General features: G+C 36.5%; 1 protein-coding gene across 1 annotated transcript; it reads right to left on the bottom strand.

Annotated features, from left to right (window-relative positions):
- Positions 1–12,729: 12,729 nt before the first annotated feature.
- On the bottom strand, positions 12,730–14,645 carry LOC136820564 (uncharacterized). Its single transcript, XM_067076752.1, has 4 exons — positions 14,631–14,645; positions 14,309–14,504; positions 13,623–13,979; positions 12,730–13,106 (listed from the first exon to the last, which is right to left on the bottom strand). Exons 1-4 carry the CDS (start codon positions 14,643–14,645, stop codon positions 12,730–12,732), a joined length of 945 nt encoding a protein of 314 aa, XP_066932853.1.
- Positions 14,646–20,800: the final 6,155 nt, after the last annotated feature.

Raw genomic sequence — 20,800 nt, 5'->3', positions numbered from 1 at the left:
CGCAAAAAAATTTTCTCCATCACGCATCACGAAAACTGCTAAAATCACACATCACGCCTCAAATTTTTGCCCTATCACGCATCACGCCAAAATCTCGATCACGCCATCACGCCAAAAAAATCTCTCATCACGCAAGAAAAAAGTCCCAATCACGCCATCACGCAAACTGCTGGGGGGGCCTCTTATATTAAAAGGTTTTGGAGAATTTTTTGCATAGCACCACCCCAATGTGGTATTTTAGTACACATGTACAAAGAAATTTTTGAGATATTTTGACTTGATTTTTCAATTTTTGCATCTTAAAATTCATTTTTTGCACAAATTGATACTTTTGAACGGTACTAGTTAAAATTTTGCAAATATATATTTCAGACATTTGACTGAATGGAAAAATAATTGAAATTTTGTTCAAAAGAGAAAAAGGATTTTTAAGTTTATTTTACCACCACGTTGCTAAACGTCATGATGTCTGAGATTCTAAGACCCCCACCCCGTTAGAAGTGGCAAATTCAAATTGATATCACAAACCATGGTATCAATTTGATCATCATTATATAAAAGAATAACTCCAGAAGCTATGCTAATAGGGGAACTGGTGAAAAAATGTAGTACCTTTTGGCCTACTACTTATCCAAATTTCCTCTTTGAGTAAGGAAGTTCGAGGGACTGAAGAAAAGTGGTAGCACTACTAGTCGTAGACGGTATTTTTCAAGCACTTTTTTACCACTGTTTTTTGGTGGCAAAAACTCAATTTGAAATTGAGTTTTCAAACTCAATTTTGTGAAGAAAAATATGTGAAAGGTAAATAATGCAAAGAAGAGAAATTACGGTACAAAAAATCAAAGGAAAATCAACTCGATCTATTGCAATGAGTCTAACAAGTAGTTTTCGAAGGTAAAATTTCAAATTTATCTTCTTTCACGGTATGAAAATGAGTTTTGTTTAGTTTATTTAGTTCAAAATAAAAGTATTGCTTTATCAAAAGATAAGGATTGACAACAACGGAACCTAAATTTTTCAGAACAAAACGGTGGTATGGAAAAGTGCTTGGAAAATACCCTGTAGTACTACTTATCAAGCTTCAAATGAATATCATGTTTTCAATTTTGAAATTTAGTGTTATCATGGAGAATTTGCTTCAAACGCTAACCATTGCATCAGAGATGAATGCATCGATTGGAAACACGGAAAAACTTCTGGCATATGTTGGAAGTTTGATCAACAATTTCATGGATATAGAAAATGATTGGCCGAAATCTTATGCTTCTGCAATGTCCATTCTTAAACAGACAGGGCTATATGCTAATCCGGAGCATACCAGAATTTGTTTTAACAATGAGGAGCATCCAGCACATTTTTATGTTGTAAATGTTGACCAAACTTGCCCAGATTGTGACGAGCATCCTATAGTCAATTGTTATTACCTTCCGTTGAAGGATAAAATTAAACGTTGGTTGATTAATACAGAACTAACCACTAAGATGCTTGGTCATTGGAAAAATAGAGATAAGTGGCATGGAAAAACAGGCGTAACATACCCCTTGAAAGAATTATGGGATGGGTATCGGTTTAAAGAGTTACAGTGGTTTTGGGACCCAGAGAAAACATGGCCACTCCCCACACAATGTATTGAATGCAAAATATACATAAATTTGATGGAGTTAAACATTACCAGTGACCAGCCTTGTGAAATTCAATGTTTCAATTGCAATAAAAAGCAGCATGTTAGGCCAGAAATTGTCTCTGGTGACCCAAGAAACATCGGCTTAATTGGGCATTGGGATGGCTGGTCTCCCAAATTTGGAAGAGGTGTCTCTTATTCCACTGGTAAGTTGCTTAAATAACCATAAGATTAACTTCAATGAATGAAACATAAAATTGTGTTTTTCAAGCTCTTTCACTTAGATTCTAATAAGCCACAGTCAGAAAGTTATAATTCTATAGAATGATGCCAAAATTACTCCCAAAGTATAAATGGAAATCTCTTTATCAAATAATAAAAATTGAAAAAAAAAAAAATTAAGAAGTTTTTTTATAGTAAAAGAGCAGAAACCTTTATGCTGTTATTACCTCTATAACTGTCTATAACATTTTTGGAAAAAGAGGCAATCGAAATTTTTACTGGCTGGAAAAGGTAAATTGTGACACAAATTCAGATTAGGGTTTTTGTCCTGGGCTATGTTCATCATCTTTTCAAAAATTTCAATTCTATCAAGAGTTATGGCAGTTTATTGGACATCCTTAAAGGAAAACTAATTTTGAATCTTTACCTGTTTATACTGTAATATAACATGAATTTCATCATACCCTTTTAAGGTTCAATAGAACTGAACATTGCAAACATGGAAAAGAAGACCGTTGTAAAATGACCATGTGTACACATCAACTTTTGTCCCAGAGCGTAATCTACCAAACAGAACTCCAACTTCTTTGGACCCGTTTTTGTTACCTCTTGTTACAGAGCTTGAAGAGCTTTTCATTCATGGTATGTCCCTTTTTTATAAGGTTATGTACTTTTAGAGGATATTATTAGTATTATTATACACAACTTCATGGTAGAAGGTCAAACAGCAACTGGTACCTGATTCTAGTCTAAGGCTAGGGGCCACTTATTCAGCTAAGGTCACCTAAAGGTTATTCAAGCCGAACTGGGGTCTTCCAAAAAGTGCATTTTGAAAATCGGTCTGCTATAAATAGAACCCTTTGTTATTTGCTTGTACAAACTAGTTCAGACCATTGTAGTTCTTTGATTATGCTTGACAAAAAGATGTAGATGATCTTCTAAAAAAATTATATCTACAGTATTCTTCAAATTTCTTAGTTACTTAAACTTAGGGCGACCTAGAATATTTTCAAGTAGGGGTCACCTAAATTCTTGAGGGGGAGGGGGCTTTAGAACCTGTTATAAAGCATGTTATACTTTATTATGTTTTTTATCCCCCAGATAATATTCTTTTACAAGTTATTCTTACAATAAAGAGCGTGTGTACTTTTTTTGATTATTCAGGGACAGAAGTTGACTATCCGATTGATGTTTGGCCGATTAAAGCAGGGAAAGCAACCCTGCGCTGCATGCTTTTGTGTTGGACAGGGGACTACCCGGCACAATGCCAGATTGGCAAATTTTCGAACAAGGGTACTTTTGGTTGTCGTGTCGATGATTGTGAAGGTAAAAAGAAGTTTGATTTCAATTTACTGTTTGTAACACTTGTAACAGAAATGTCTTTAAATATCTTTAAAGAGAGAGTTTTTTAATCTCATTCACATTGAAGGTGAAAGAACATTTGACAGTCTCTAATAGCACTGCAACTTTTAATCATCCAATTTATATTTCTAGATTTCTATAAAAAAATATATAGAAATATATATTATTATTATATTTCTTCTTTCGTAGAATACAATTGTGTATATTTTCACGAATGTAAAGTAAATACTCTTAGGTTCCAAATAAACGGGGGGGTTTGACTAAACGGGGGGGGGGGGGGGGTTGGAAAATTTTCTAGATTTTAATAAACGGAGGGGGGCCTAATTGCCGGGTGGTTGGAAATTGTACTTCTGAAACCCAAAAATAAGGTAAAAATAGGCTAAAATCAGGCTATTTAGAGCAAAATACAAAAAACAAAGCAGAGAAGTGCAACTGCTAAAAGGCTAAGAGAGTTAAGACTTAAAAAATCTCCTAAATAGTTAACCAGTGTATGATAATAAGAAAACAAAAATAAGTTTAAAACACTAAAATTCATGGATAAAATAAATTAAATGAATAAATAAATTAGCTCAAGATTTGGAAAGATTGGCCAAAAACCCTTAGAAACAAGGAATCGAATTAGTTTGAAATGTAAGGAGGAGATTCAAACCAAATCTTATTGTGGTTTTTTCATCTTAGGAGTTTCAGTTGAAGGGAGTAGAACTAAATATTACACCAACAACCGCCAACGTTATACAGAGCCATGGAACAAACGAAACTTTGTAACCGAGTATGACACCATGAAAGACATTGAAGAATTGCCCACCCCAGCAGAAAAATCACGTCGTGCCACTGAAACGGGCTATACCGGCCTTAGTGTTTTGGCGAATTTAAATTTTCTTTATGGGTTCGATGTTTTTCACGACCTCAATCGTGACGTTATGCACTTGGTTTGTTTGAACCTCACACGAAAACTTTTCAAGAGAATTTTTAGTGATGAAAACTTTGATTTGGAAGCCTTTGGAAATGATCTTGAAAACTTCCCATTTACTTCCGGTAAGCTTTTTTCCCATTGTTTGTTTATTTCAGTCGAACAGCTGGGGTATCTATTTTGTTGACAAATTCAAATGTGTTTTCTTTGAAATATGATAGGTATGAATGTACTACCTTATTTAGGGAACTAATTTACTGTAGGTGAGAACAAATATTGGCGAATTGAGACGGAATTCTCCGAAATGAAAACTTATTTTGAAATGCATTAAATATTGCAGGCTTTGTTTCAAAATATTGTTGTCAAAATACCTCACATCATTAGACATAATTAGCCTCTGAGTGTTTGTGCTTTTGTATCAAAATGTTGATAACGATCTCTGTAGGATCACTATGTCTGAAAACGAGGTGTTTTTTATTTTTTAATATCTCAAGAAGAGTGAATCCAGTCAAAATTTAATTTCTGTTGTAATATATTGTCAATTTTCAATCATAGAAATGCTTGATGGCCATTGCCCGAAAAAAATATCCAAGCACAACTCCTGGACAGCAGAAGAATGGCAAATATTTGCTTATCCAGTAGCAGAGATTTTGTTCTTTGGAAAAGTACCAGAGCAGGAATTCATCTCGTCTACCTAAATGCTCGTATTGTCGAACTGTTATTCCACCACAGAGATGGTTTGAAGGAAAGTGAGGTACAAGCGCTAAGGAATATTTGCTGGCGTCGTTTAATTCTTCTTGAGGAGGATGTTGGAGAAAGCCAGTGTGTTATTACAGCCCACAACTCGATTCACATTGCAGATGATTTGGAAAGATTTTCCCATTGTGACAATGTCTGGTGCTTTAACAATGAGAGAGTTGTTAAACGGTAAGTTATTTCAGTTTTCTCAGATTGATCTGACAAAAATAAATCTGTTTTTCTTGCTAACTTTTGAATTACCTTTATGGGAACTAATTCTCGTGGGAACTAACTTTCGCGTTTTTGGGTGTCTACCGTGAAAATTAGTACCGCGAATTACGATTTTTATTGAAAATCTCGAAAGAGCCTCGGAAAATGAAAGAATTTTGTCCAAAAGTGGGTGTCAACCGCGAAAATAAGTTCCCTTAAGGTAGTATTACGAAAAACAATTTGATACAAAGCTGCTCCAGAAATCCGGTACATTTTGATGCATTGATTGTTCTTGGAGGGAAAATACAACTCATTTTAGGAGAATATTTTGTTAGTATAATACAAATACAATTGAGTAAGGTCACATCTGATAGCGACAGTCAAATTCAACAAAATCTGAGTTTTTCTGAAAAATCATGAAAAATCGCTACTAGACCCACTCAAATTCATCAAAAACATCAACCAATTCAACTTAAACATCACCATAACCAAACATCATGACGTCCACGAGGAATAGAAATACTCCAAATCCGCTTTGCAGTCCTTCATCCTGTGCTGACGACCAAAACGAAGAAAGTTTAACCTGCTCGAAGTGTAATCGACTAGTGCACTACATTTGTACAAGGCTACCACCCTACATGATTGCAGTCTGTAAAGACGGGAGAAGAACTGCGAACGCATGCAAATACGTGTGTCAAAATTGTGTGAAAGTAACTAAAGATCTTTTGGTCCTCTCCCCTCAACCTGGACCTCAACCATCCCTGCGAACGGCCGCCGAGCTTGCAAAATTAAATGAGACGATTAAAGAAAACGAAAAGACAATTAAGAAATTGAAGTCTAATGAACAACACCTTCTCGAGATTATTGAATCTCAAAAAAAAGAGCTCACTAATCTAGAGAAGAAATTGTCTAATGACCCGGCGTTTCATACTGTCGAATATGTAGAGAGTAAACTGGAAAAGAAACTAGAAACCTTCCGAACGGAAATCTTAACATCATTGAAAGAGGAATGTAAAAAATCGTATGCTGCAGCCACTTCTGCCAATGTCCAAGTGCCTAATGACAATATCAAGACCGCCGTTAAAGAGGTCCACGAGGAGGAGGCAGCAGAAGAAAGGGATAAGATCAGAAGATCAAAGAACATCATCATCCATGGTGTTGAGGATCCAACGACAGAGGATGCTACCAAAAAAGATGAAGCATGGGTGAAAACACTCATCGAAAAGCTCCACGTCAAAATTAACATCAAGTATATCTCAAGAATTGGCAAATCAGTAGACGGGAAAAAGCGTCCCCTCATTGTTACTCTGAACAGTGAGGAAGAGAAAATGAATGTTTTTGGAAATCTCCCAGCGCTAAAAGGAATTGATGCCTATAAGGGGATGAGCATTTGCGAAGATCTAACTCCAGCTCAAAGAAAAAAGTACAAAGAGGCGGCAGAAGATGCTAAGGCACGAAATCAAACCGAAAAAGATGGAGTCTGGAGAGTGCGGGGTTTTGCAAAAAACGGATTCGGTGTAAAGAAGATAAACGCCAAAGATCGGCAATAAACCAAACACGAAAAAAAGACGTAACAAAGAAGAAAGACGAACAAACTAACAAACGAAAAAACCTTAACATACTATATACTAATGCAGACCAACTAACTAAAATAAAGAGAAAAGAACTAAATGAAGTGATTTCAAAAGAACAACCCGATATCATTGCAATTTGTGAAGTAAAACCGAAACATTCGAAAAAAGAACGTCTCATACAAGACTACCACATTGAAGGCTACTCCGAACCCTACGAAACAAATGCCTTAAATAATGTTGGACGTGGAATCATCGTTTTGACACATAAATCGATCAAAAATGTAGTCGAAGTGACACCCAATAGTGAATTTCAGGAGGTGTGCTTACTGGAAATCAAACTCAAAGGAGCGGATTCTTTGCTTTTTGGATGTATGTATCGAAGTCCAACCAACACGCTAACATCAGCAAAAAACAATACAGCACTTAATCTTCTTCTGAAGGAAATAGCAATGAATAAGAAATACAGTCATAAGTGTATCGTCGGTGACTTCAACTATAAAGATATCAATTGGGAAAACTGGTCAACTCCTCACGATGACACGAAGGAAGACGAACAATTTCTCGAAGCTTTAAGAGACTCCTTCTTTTACCAACACGTCGATGAACCAACAAGAGCTAGAGGTACCGATACGCCATCAATTATTGACCTGATTCTGACAAATGAAGAAAGCCAGGTTAGCAACATAACCTATCTTTCACCACTTCATAAAAGTGATCACAGTGTTCTATCATTTACGTTCGAATGTTACCTTGAAACAGAATGCATTATTGAAAACTATAACTACAATAAGGCAGATTTTGAAGCAATGAAAGGACATCTTGAGAACTCTGACTGGGTTACAGGTTTCCATCAAAAAGCAGAAAATGCAAACGTAAATGATTGCTGGAAGATGTTGCGAGATAAATTATTCGAGCTTAGGAATCGGTACGTTCCTCGTACGAAGGGGAAACATGCCTACGGAAAAAAGGGAAGTTTTGCAATCGATCAAGATATTCAACAAAGCTTAAAAGAAAAACGTCGCCTTCATCGCAAATGGATAAGATCAATAGGTACAACTTCGGAACAGAGAAATAGAGCTATTTACGCTACTGCGAGAAACAAGGTTACAGGAAAGATCAGACGAGAAAGAAGAACACTAGAAGAACGAATTTGTGGTCAAGCAAAAAGAAGCCCTAAGAAGTTTTGGAAGCATATCCGGAACTCAATGAAGACCAAAACGGGAATTTCCCCTCTTCTCCTTGATCCAAATGATAAATCATCACTTCGTTTTACTGATGAGGATAAAGCTGACATCCTACAGGATCAGTTTTGCAGTGTTTTTACGAATGAACCTGCTGGATCACTACCTGAGTTTCCATCACGAACAGACACAGATGTAGCATTCGATCTAACAATCGACATGATCAAAAAGGAACTGAAAGATTTGAATCCTAATAAATCGCTAGGACCTGATGAGATTCACCCAGTCATGCTGAAAAAGCTGGCCTTTTACATAGCCGGTCCTTTACATACTATCATGGCCAAGTCCTTCGTAGAAAGTAAACTACCTGATGATTGGAAGACTGCACATGTGTCCCCGATCTACAAGAAAGGAAAAAAGAACCTTGCAGAAAATTACAGGCCCGTTAGTTTAACATCAGTTGCGTGTAGAGTAATGGAAAGAATCCTAAAGAAACAAATAATGGAACACCTCACGAATGAGAAATTGCTATCAACCAAACAACATGGGTTCATGGGTAAACGATCGACAGTGACACAACTACTTCACTACTTAGACAAATGTGCAGACTCGATATCCAATGATAAGGTTGTTGACGTAATCTATTTCGACTTCGCAAAGGCATTTGACACCGTTCCACATCGCAGATTACTAAGAAAACTCGAAGCGTATGGTATCAGAGGAAGGGTACTTGGTTGGATGAAAGCATTTTTGTCCGATCGTTACCAATATGTGAAGGTCAATGGAAAGTTATCTAAGAAATGCCAGGTGCAAAGTGGTGTACCACAAGGAAGTGTCTTAGGTCCACTCCTTTTCGTTATTTACATCAATGATCTAGCTGAAGTTACCAACTCAGAAATGTTTCTCTTTGCCGATGACACAAAGCTTGTTGAAGAAATAAATAACGCTGAAGATGCAATTAGACTTCAGCACGATATCGAGGCAATGGAAAAGTGGTCTGGTGACTGGTTGTTGAAATTCCATCCTGACAAGTGCCACGTGCTGACACTAGGGAAATTCTGGAACATTCAACATGCACATCCTTACGAGATCGCTGGCTCTGTCCTAGAACATGTTGATCAAGAGAAGGATCTTGGAGTGATTATTGATAGTGAATTGAATTTCGAAGAACACATCTACACCAAGATCAAGAAGGCTAACTCGATCGTTGGATTGATTAATAGAAGCTTCGACTTCCTTTCTCCCGAGATGCTCCGCACACTTTTCATTGCATTTGTGAGACCTCACCTTGAGTACGCGCAAGCTGTTTGGTCTCCACGGCTGATCAAACACTCTGATGCAATTGAAAGTGTCCAACGTAGGGCCACAAGACTTGTCGGTGGTTATAGAAACCATTCATATGAAGAACGTTTACAAGTCATGAACCTACCCAGCCTCAAGATCCGGCGTAAAATCGGGGACATGGTGGAAGTATATAAACATCTTAATGTCTATGATAAATCTTCCCTATGTCAGAAACTCGTTCTTCGAAATCGACCTCAACGTAAGCACAATCTCGAATTAAAGAGGAATTTCGCTGAAGACGGCATTAGAGGATACCAAACGAATTCACTTTACTATAGAAGCATTGATACTTGGAACAGTTTGGCAACCAATGTTGTAAATGCACCGTCCGTAGGGAAATTCAAACTAGAATTGACAAACGAATGGAAAGATAAGATCTATAAATTGTAAAGATGTAAGATTGTTTCATAGAGGTCAATAGACCTGAGAAATACACTTCTATAAACAAGTATAATTCTTTGTCTCTTTTTTTCTTAGATACAAAAGTTTGCCGACAAATTGCAAAAACATCGAGGCAACCTATGCCAAGCTAGAAGTCAAACGAGAAATACTGGCAGTCGCTGAAGCGTTTGAAAAACGAGTAACATATAAGGTGGACAGAATCAATGGTGTAAGCATAAAATTCTGTTTTGGGGCATCAAGAAAGTTGAATGATCATTTTAAATTTTTTTTAAATCTATTTCCCCGTAAAAAAAATTTTTGTCATAAATCCTATTTAAATTTAGAAGGGCTGAAACGATACGATATTTATGAATGGAGATTTTTCGATTTAAATTTGGGATCGGGTTTAACTAAGCATTATATAATGTCCCCAAACTACAAGAGAAACTCCAGAAGAGTCTTACTTTTTAAACAGTCGTGTGTTTGTGTTAATGAAATTAAGCAAAAAAAAGATACGTATTATTTTCTTGCGTGTTAAGTTACTTAACTAAGGTTGTTAAATTGCCTTCCTACATCCGTACTTTGATTCGTATCAGTGTTGAAGCTGCAAAGAAATTTCTATTCTCGGCTGACTGTCCACTCGTTTTTATCGGTATAACTTCATTGACAAATGTTAGGATAGCAGACGATGCCATTCGAGAGGCAATGACGTTGCTTGGACGTGGAGATGTCGATGTCTATCAGCTTTTTAGATCGTGTTATTTAAAGAAAAACAACGAATTACTTAAGGATGAATCGTTTGTTTTTTTAAATTCTGGATATGTTGGAAAAATATCAGAGTTATTATGTCAAAAACAACAATGGTTCCTTCAAATTTGCTCGCGTTCAACTATTCTCTTTTCAACACTATATCAACCCGCAAGATATACCTACGCTTGACAATACTGGTCGTACAGCCATAGTCAAAATGGAATCTGTTATGCGAAAGGTCATTGCCTACTGTAGGAATAACGAGACATTATTTTGCATCGACTACAACAAGCCTAACTTTTACTTTCCTTTCGAGGCGCTACCTTAATTTGGGTTTTTTGAACCTTTGAAACCAAGCTTTTGTTCATATTTATAGTGTATATATATATAGAGAATTTCAACGATAAAGGGGGGGATTAAAAGCTAATTCAGCTTGTTAAAAGTATACTCGAAAGGTATTCAAACTTTTCAAGCTTGCAACTAATTCTTTTTACATTTAAAAACAAACACGAATTAGTCCTGTCCTTTAGAGTTGCAACGGGTTTTTTTTTTTATAAATCTGTTTAATCTGTTTTGGTGAAACAATTCAATTGAGCTACATATTTCTGCGTGTGATATTGTATTTTTCAAAAGCACATGTGCCCCGGTTCTTGCTAATTCTTTCGTTTCGAAAGTGCACGATCCGAAGTCCATGTCAATTCTTTTGTATCTTGTGATAGCACTAAATATGATAGGAAAAATATAAAAAATATTCTTTTGATATCCAACAACTTGCAGATCACTTGTTTGATCCAAGTTCATTGTCAGCAACAAAGCCGAGTTCTGTTAAATTAGGGTCATGGGATACAGTAAAATAACGAATGTTCTGTGCGTGACGAAAAACAAGTTACGCGAAGCTGGGGTCAGCCGTTCTATTCCTTCACAACAAGTCATGTAAGCAAGTTTCTAACTTCACTTGTCCTCGGTCGGGATAACACAGCGGTTGACCTTGATTAAGCTCTTGTCGGTGTATTGCCAATGGCGGGGAGCTGATGTTCATCGATGCATACTTTCCTACCGATGAAATGCCTCTCCCATGATCTTAATGTTGTGTAACACATGCTAGTCATGAGTTACCATAACGCCTTATCGGCTTCAAAACCTCACTATTTCATACAGTCGTTGTGCTGGGTATTAACCAAAACGTATCATTTCAAAGTCTGACGAATGGTTCACCAGATACTGAAAAACATATTTATCAAGTTCTAATTTATTATTCATCATTTATTATGTTGAACTTAGTATATATGGCTATTGGTGATTCTTGATAGTCTAAAAATTCCATATTCGGAGCAAAGACCACTCCAAACCTTGCCATTTTTTTCAGTCTTTTGTATTTTACATTCCTACGTGTGACATTGAAAATCTCTAAGTTTGGTTGAACTTAATTTTCATTTTGAAACTGCAATTCCCATAGCTAACAAAAACTTGACTTTTTAATTCGTCTGGGCAGTTTTAGAGGTGTGAATAGGAATTTCACACGGTAAACTAAAACTTGAAAACAAGTTTCACACGCGTGGCTTTTTTTATTCTTCTGGGCAGCATTACAAGTGTGAATTGGAATTTCACACGTTAAACTAAATCTGATCATTTTTACAAAAAATACTGCGTGTAAAATTAGAAATCCGAGGTTTCGTTAAAAATCTTTTTTTAATCACGGAAAACTGATTTCACACGCGTGACTTTTTTAATTCTTCTGGGCAGCTTTTATAAATGTGAATTGGGAATTCACCACGCTAAACTAAATCTGGATCATTACGAAATTACTGCGTGTGTGAATTAGAAATCCCAGGTTTGTTAAAATTCTTATTTTAATCAAGAAAAACTGATTTCACACGCGTGACTTTCTTTATTCTTATGGGCAGTTTTACAAGTGTGAATTGGAATTTCACACGCTCAACTAAATCTGAGCATTTACGAAAACAGCTGCGTGTGAAATTAGTCATCACAGGTGTAATTTGAAATATTTTTAAATCACGGAAGACGAGTTTCACACGCCTATTTTTTTGATTAAAATTTTTTAGTAAAGTTACACATGTGTTTTTAGATATCACATGTCTAACTTATAAAATAAAATTTCTAATAGACATACTCCAGTCTGTGATATTGGAAATCCCAAGACAAAAAAAGTAACTTCCCGTCATTCCAGAAAAGTCACATGCCAAACTTTTTTTCTCAAAAATTCCGGCGTGGGAATATGGGTTTTCACACGCATGTGATTCGATGGTTTTTTCCTGTGATCTTTCGTTTGAGAATAATAAAAATTCCATGTTTCACTATATAAAAACTGATTTTAGAAATCGCAGAGTCAAATATCATCGACCTTGATATTGGTTTCGTCAATAAATTAATAGAGAAATTCTTAGTATTGAAAATTATAATGGGAATAATATTTACTCACCGTTTAACACACCGTTCGTTTCCAAAGCACCATAGGTTATCACAATGTGCAAATCTCAGCAAATCTTCACCGATGTGTATGCTATTGTGACAGGTAATAACACACTGTTTCCCACCAATCTCCTCCTCCAAACGAATCAAACGTCTCCAACAAATCTTCTCAAGTTTTTCGAGTTGAAGACAATCCAAACCATTTCTTCTGTGGAACAAAAGCTCAACAATACGAGCAGTAAGCCAGACTAAATGAAATTCATTATCTGGTAGCTTATCCTTCAACAGTACTTCTGCCATAGGAAATGCAAATTTTTTCCATTCCTCTGCTGTCCATGAACTACACTTATCTACGTGTCTTGGGCAGTGACCATCTCGGAGCTCTGAAATAAAAATATATGCATTGAATTTATGTTTAACTCCGTGTGAAGTTCTGTTAGAGTGTCTGATAGTAAAAGAAGTAGCTATATATGTATGAAAATCGGCAATTAATAATGAGAGAAAACGAGAATCTAACAGATGAAGCCATGTACACAGGAAAAAATCCGTGAATCACATGCGTGTGAAAACCAATTTCCGAGCATGTGATCCTGCAAAAAATCACATGCGTGTGAAAATGCAATTCACAAGCCATCTTTTCTCAACTTAAATGGAGTGTCTGACTAGATCTAAAATCACAAATAGGATTGTTTGTCTTTCTTAGAGAGAGAGGTTTAATACCCTAAAAGTAACTCGCTTCTATTCTATTTAACAAGTGAGAAAAGATGGATTGTGAATTACATTTTCACACGCATGTGATTTTTTGCAGGATCACATGCTCGGAAATCAGTTTTACCAAGCATGTGATTTCCATACTTTTTCCTGTGGTAAAAATCGTGACAAGTCATATGGAAAATTACCAGGTGTCAATGGGAAACTTTGCATTTCTTCGTTGAATTCCTCAGCTTGGAGAATGTATTCGGCAAAAATGCGTTTGAATAATTTTTTGCTCAGGTTTAACGCAACCAAATGCATGACATCACGAGTCATGTCTCGAAAGAGGTTGAAGCCGTACAATTTATATGGCCTGTGAAGAAGGGAAAGGCCAGTGTATCCGGTCTTAGTAGCAGCAGCAAGCTTGGCGTGAATTGAGGCCTTCATTTCAATGTCATACATTGTGTCATATTCATCCTCAATTTTTCTTTGTTGCCAGCGGTTCGTATACTTATCGCGGTTCCCAATGTAATATTTTGTATGGCTATTTTCGACCGACTCTCCTAAAAAATAAAAACAAAAACGATTGGTAGGTAATATGGCCTAGTCTAGTGACATATGTAGTGGTGTGGCCATATAAAGTTAGATAAAAAGTTACTAGTGAATTGCATTTTTCACAAATTTAAAGAAATCTTAAAATGTAGAAGTATGAATAAGCTCGATTTTTTAGAAAATATATACTGTCATTTTTATTCAATAAACGTTGGTTGAGACTTTTAGAACTCTTTGTGGATCCTCAATCTTCATTCCTTCTTCAACTTTTTTCTGGTTCCAATTTGCATAAGATAATTGATTAGCTGATTACTTTTGAGAACACAGATTGTATACATACCTTTGCATTTATCAACACGACAACCAAAAGTTCCCTTGCACGAGAATTTACCGACTTGGCACTGTCCTGGATAATCACCGGTCCAACATAATAACATACACCTCACTGTGAACTTTCCTCCATCCTCAGTATAAACACCAGGTGGGTAATCAATTTCTAAACCTGAAATGTAATAAAATTTATAGTTTTTTAAATGCTAAATGAGTGTTGGAGATAAAATTAGTTATATTTTTTGAATATGTTGACAAGGTCTAATGAGGTAGAATTATGGAACCTATTTGACTCAAGGTGGTAGTTTGTATAGTTTCAGAAGAAGAAATACCTGGTCAAATACCATAGTGTCCTCCTGTGTTGGTTCCCCCCACTAAAAATCAAAATTTTTCTCCATTCCCCCCTCTTTTATTTCCCCCACCATATTTCAAAATTTTTCGGTTCCCCCCTCTTTTTTGAATTCCCCCAGCTATTGGAAGATTTTGCGGTTCCCCATATGGTTAACATAAAAATGCCTTAAATCAAGTTTGAAATTTTGGAAAGCTTGAAAAAATAGCCTTGAAAGTGCTGGAAAAATGAAATTGTATTGAAAAGTTGGTTTATCCCAAAAGATTTGCTGATTTTATTGCTTAAACAGGTTTTGCAACAAGATCACCTTGAGATCAGTGAAGTTCCCCCAGTCAAAATCTCCTAAATTTATGGTTTTCCCCCTCTTTATTTTCCCCCAGCAAATTTCAAATTTTTCATTTTCCCCCATACTTTAAAAAAAGGGCCAAAATCAGAATCCCCCCCCCCTTTATAAAATTTGCCTGGCTATGGATATATCCAAAAAAAAATTTTTCATCCAAAATTTCTCCCTTCAAAGACAGGAGACAATTTCATACCATTTATGAACAGTTCTTCTAGTTCCTGTATGAGAGGTTCTAAAAATGGATCCAGAGCAGATGGCTGCTTATTAGGTAAGTGCTTCTCTGGGACAAACGAGGATACAAAAACATTTTCATCTTTACAGCGGTCTCTCTTTTTCATGTTGGCAATCGTAACTTCAATTGAGCCTGTAAGAGTTGAGATACAATATTTAGGTATAAAGTATAGGATTAGGATTAATAACAGATACCTGTCAGGCAAAATTCCAAGCACTTTGGTCATTGGCCGATTTTTGACTTAGAAATTGAGTTTTGGCCTTGGAGTAACCATTATAGGTGGTTGATACACGCTGCAGTCGCCAAAATATTTTTATAAAACCCCTTGCAACTGTAGGCCACTTATGAAGGGTTTATTTTCAACGATTTAAAAGCATTGTATTTGCGAATAACGCTTCCTTTCAAAACACAGGAAAAAGTTAGCAAATCACCCATGCATGAAACGTACATTTAACACCTTGAAGAGTACAAGAAATCCACTTAGGGGTGGAAAAATTATGGATTCAAAAAAAGTATTGATTGCACTTTTTACATCATTCACTCCCTTCTCTGGTGCAGGTAATCAAAGCTTCCTACCTGAGCCAGTTGAAAATCCTCTTCCAAATCCTGCTTGCCAGCCATCCCAATGTCCAATTAAAGCTATGTTCCTTGGGTCACCGTGAACAAATACAGGTTTGACATTTGCTTGCCGTTCACAATGTGAGCAATCAACCAAAACTGTCTGCATGTGTTGTTGAATTTCCATAGTTTGTAAGTTTATTATGTTGTTGCACACACACTTGTAAGGGAGAGGCCATGAAGCTTCTGGATTGAAAAACCATTGTATTTCTTTGAAGCGGGTGCCATGCCAAATTTCATTTAATGGAAAAGTTGGTCCTGTTTTATGAAGCCAGGTTTCACTGTCTTCCCAGTGTGCCAACATCTTGTTGCACATATCAACACTAGAAAACCATCTTTTAAATTTGTCTCTTAACGGTAAATAGTATCTGTGTAAATCTGGAACAACCAAACATCCAGGACATGGTTCTCCAACTTCCAACTCATACCAATATAACGGATGTTCGACCTTATCAAAACAAATTAAGTTTTCTTCTGGGGGAGAGTACAGGTCCCCAGATTTCAAAATTGACTTTGCTGCATAGAGTCCACGCGGCCAAAGCTGTGAAACTTGAGGATCCGAGAGTTCCAATAATTCCCCAACATATATCAACAATTCTGTTGTCTGCATCTCTGATGCATTCATTGAAGCTGCTATGTCCAATGTTTTAATGACATGTGTTCTTACAAGCTGCAGTCTAAATATACAATAGAAATAATAAAGTGTTTTAAAAACTAGTCATAATATATTTGTTTTCTTGTCAACACCAACCATCGTACAGGTATGTCAAAATAGACCTTTTTTCAAAGAGGCCACCCTGTTGAATAATTATGTAGTCCAGCAGAAAAACAATGATAAAACCATGCATAATTATTACAATATGCATGATACAGTAATTATGCATGACTCTATCATTGTTTTTAATGGCTGGACTACATAATTATAGACATTTTTTCAAAGAGGCAACCCTGTTGAATAATTATGTAGTCCAGCCATACAAAAAATGATACAGCAATGCTCCCGCCCCGGTTGAAATTGCTTAGGGATTTCAAGGGGTTCAGAATTCTCTAATCGGGCGAAGGCATGGTTTAAAGGGCAATCCATTTTTACGGAATCTTCTTCTACGATAAATTTTGAGTAAAACTGCCCTAGGCTTTTGAAATTCAACAGAGCTTTCAGAAGTTATTGCGTGTCAAAAATTTAGGAAATTTTAAAGCGTGCAATTGCACACTTACTGCTAGCCTGGATATCCAGGCTGTAAATTATTTCACAGTCTAGTTTTAGATATTTTATGTTCTGATTTACAGCCTGGTCTCCCTAGAGCGTTTTGCATTCTCGTATGAGAATGCAGTCCGCTTGCTTGCGCTCACTTTGCTAAAGCCGTAAGGACCAATCTACACGGCGTGGAGCATTCTGAAACAAAAATAGGATAGTCCTCCAGCTGCTAGTGAAGATAGGGCTTTCTGTTACACGAAAACATGAAAAAGAAGAAAACAAAGGCAAGTTCATTTTCCAAGAAAACATGGTTGGTCATGATAATGCATGCAAACTTTTTTATGGACTTTGGTGTAATCTTTGGATGTTTTTAATAGTTTTAGATCTTGTAAGACTGCTTTTTATTAATTTCTGTTTTGCTGCCCTGGGTTGGCTAGGAAACATGGGTTTTCACTTTCATTCTCTAGGGAGACCAAGCTCTATAATTTAAGAACTTTGTATGTTGAGGTAAATTTTGTTTTTTCTTAAATTTTGAGCTTGGATATCCAGGCTAACTTACTGCAAAAGCCGTCACCCGCCAATCTTGCTTAACGCTTACCGCCCGCTTCAGAACAACTTCGATAAGCGTTTAATTACACGCTTAAAAATTCTGCCATTTTGATAACCGTGCAATTGCGCGCTTACGGCCTCGGAACATAAGCGTGCAATTGAGAGGATTTCCCAGACTGTAGGGTAGTAAAATTGCTATATTCAAGATGGCTGATTTACACAGCCATGGCATGCCAATACCTTGGACAGTCCGGAGATTTCTTGTTAAATGTCCAGGATTTTAACATTTATTTTGAAACTTTTAGTGCCCCGAACACCCTGCTGCGTGCTGGAGTTGGTGCATAGACCTTTTTTCAAAGAGGACGTCCTGTTGAATAATTATGTAGTCCAGCCATAAAAACAATGTTAGAGCCATGCATAATTACTGTATCATGCATATTGTAATAATTATGCATGGTTTTATCATTGTTTTTCTGCTGGACTACATAATTATTCAACAGGGTGGCCTCTTTGAAAAAAGGTCTATTGTTCGCACAACGTACACGTCAAGATAGAGAAATACGCCTTACATTACTGGTACTGTGATGTGCCGCACTAGCCATGCGGCTTACCATAGGTGAAATAGTTTTTTCATCCCCAGACAGGGGTCCGTATTATTTGTTTTTGAGAGACTACCCCGGACGCCCCAGACAGCCTGCGCGGTCGCTTTTTATAGAATCGCTGACCGCGCGGGCTTTTTTCTAATTCATATATATACGTCCGGGGTAAATTTATGGCGCAAAAATTGGAGCCCCGGATGTAGGTCCGGGGAAAAAGTTATTTTTTTCAGACCCCAGACATTTGCCCCGGACTGTCCGGGGCATAGGCAGGGTCGTCGGTCGTCTGATTATAAGGAACAACAACAGGTGAAAAGGTCTATTATTATCGACCAGGCAGAGAATCAATATAGAAATTTGTACTTACAGCAGCTCCTGCTGTGATCGAGTTCGGTCCTCTTGTGCCTCCGCGGCAGCAGAACTCCATGGAACAAAGACCACCTCTCCTCTTCACTCACGAAAAGTTCGAGTGACTGTGAGGTTATTTGCGCAATTTAATTCCTTTATTGAAAAATTTCTAAATTATTACTATTGACTACTTACGTTTGAGATAATATCAAGATCCATACCGGGACTGGCTCCGGACTAGTATTTTTTTAGTTTACATAGATTTTCTTTTCTTTTTTTTAAACATCTTGGAAGTTATTTATGAGGTAAAATTTGTATATAATGCATAATATAATATTGCATAATAATAAATTTGTTTGTTTTTGATACTGCAGGAGCTTCAAACGTTTGAAGTGACGTCAAAAAATCGAATGTTTAGAGCCCGAAAACCTGGGCTCAAAACATTCGAAAAAGTCGCAAAGTGGAATAGACGTTACAGCGTAGAAAAAAAGCCGTGACGTCTAGTATAGGCCACATCCAGATGTTGAAAATTTTCCCGACCTTTAGAGCTCTAGCGTGTCGGATGAAAATTTCACCATCTGGGTGACAGATAAGTAGAGCGGGAAAGGAGTACAGTTGTAAAGGCGTATCGTGGTACCGTGAGTATCACAGCGCGAATAAATTCTCTTTGAAAACTTGACCTCTGATACTCAGGGTAGCATCGTGGCGGTCCATAGAAAAATGCCTGAATTTTAATCCTATTTTTATCAGGCTTTTTCGAGTTTCGTATTCTCAAGAGGGGTGGTGTTTTCCACCAGCCTTGTATAACTTTTGATCTAGAAAATGAAAAAGTACTTTTCAATAAAATAGCAATTACAATAGGACAGTTGAACGAATGGAGATTTTTCAATTCTGTTTTGAATTTCTAAAAGCAAAAAAGAATATCTTTGACATATTTGCCGGTTTTTAACATACGATAATTAATTATTACATACTATAATTATTATAATTAATAAAATTGACGGTTAAATTCCATGTAGAAGATAAGTATTCTTTTTCAAAAAACAATGACGTCTTCAGTTTTTGAAAATTCGCGCCAAATGGGCGACAGTTTTTTTCTTACTTAAGGGCTCTGGCCATAGTCAAAAGATCGGTTATGAGATTTGAAGATAAAACTTGTGTTTTGAGTTCCTTTGTTCTACCACGTATACCTTATCGACCCTTTTTACGCCGACCCTTAACTGGCGTTATTTTTAGGCCCTTGGCGTTATAAGGGCCGGCGTTAAAAGGGCCGGTAAAAAAAGGCCAAAATTTTGCAAATTTTAATTAAAAGTGGCGTTAATTTTTGACTATTTTTCTCTATTTAAAGGAATTTAGTTGTGATTCGAAGATCAAAGATTATCCATTGTTTTACTCCATATCTAAAACTTCGCAAAAATCAGTGATTTTCAATGGAATTTTCAACAGTTTACTACTGAAATGTGATATTTCAATGTAAATTGAAGCATAAATAGTCATTCTAACAAATTTTTTGGCGTTATTTACGGCCATAATTGGTGTAAGCCCAAAATCAGGCTGTGGCGTAATAAGGGCCGGCGTAAAAGGGGCCGGCGTAAAAATGGCCGATAAGGTAATTTTATAGACCAGCTCGTATTTTACACGAAATACTTTCTTTCAGCATAACCATTGGTCCGATTTTTCTGATAATATTGCCTGTAAATCTACATCATCAATAACAAAAACCGGTAAAAATTTAACCTAGGGTGAAAATAAAAAAAATGTAGTGTTTCCAGAAACCGACCGGGTGAAAATACAAACTTTTCTGACCCGGCCGGCCACAGACTTTGTGAAAAGGAGGTCAAACCATGATTTAGACTTGAATCGCTGTCAAACCATGGAGGTATAAAGATAAACAGGAGTTGATTTTGTCGGAAATTGGTCGTTAAAGTCTTTTGATTTCTTTTATGAAATATATCAAAAGAAATTTAAGCTCGCCCGATGAAATAAGGCTTTTTTATTAGTAGAACTAGACTATACATTCTTACTATCAGTATTGAAGATTTCTAGCTTTATAATATACGAAAATTGAATATAACATCGTCCACGAAACAAGTTTATGTTAAATTTCGTTATTCGTTAAATTTTGTTTTGCAAAGATATTTTCTCAAGCCAGAAAATAAAGAGTTTTTTCTAAGTGTTCAGACTCGAATTGTAGACATAAAGTCGCTTACAGGCCATTTTTAAGTCCAAATATTTTCTTACAATGAATCTTGTCTCATCTAATTTCTAAAGC

Source organism: Clytia hemisphaerica, unplaced genomic scaffold (assembly GCF_902728285.1).
Source record: "Clytia hemisphaerica strain Z4C2 unplaced genomic scaffold, Clytia hemisphaerica genome assembly, whole genome shotgun sequence".
NCBI lineage: Eukaryota > Metazoa > Cnidaria > Hydrozoa > Leptothecata > Clytiidae > Clytia > Clytia hemisphaerica.
This window is presented reverse-complemented; position numbering and strand designations above follow the sequence as displayed.

Coding starts and splice junctions, on each gene's coding strand:
- LOC136820564 (XM_067076752.1), bottom strand. Junction 13,980..14,308: donor TCGTGTTGATAAATGCAAAG/GTATGTATACAA, acceptor TTTATTTTTTAG/GAGAGTCGGTCGAAAATAGC. Junction 13,107..13,622: donor AAGTTTCCCATTGACACCTG/GTAATTTTCCAT, acceptor TTTTTATTTCAG/AGCTCCGAGATGGTCACTGC.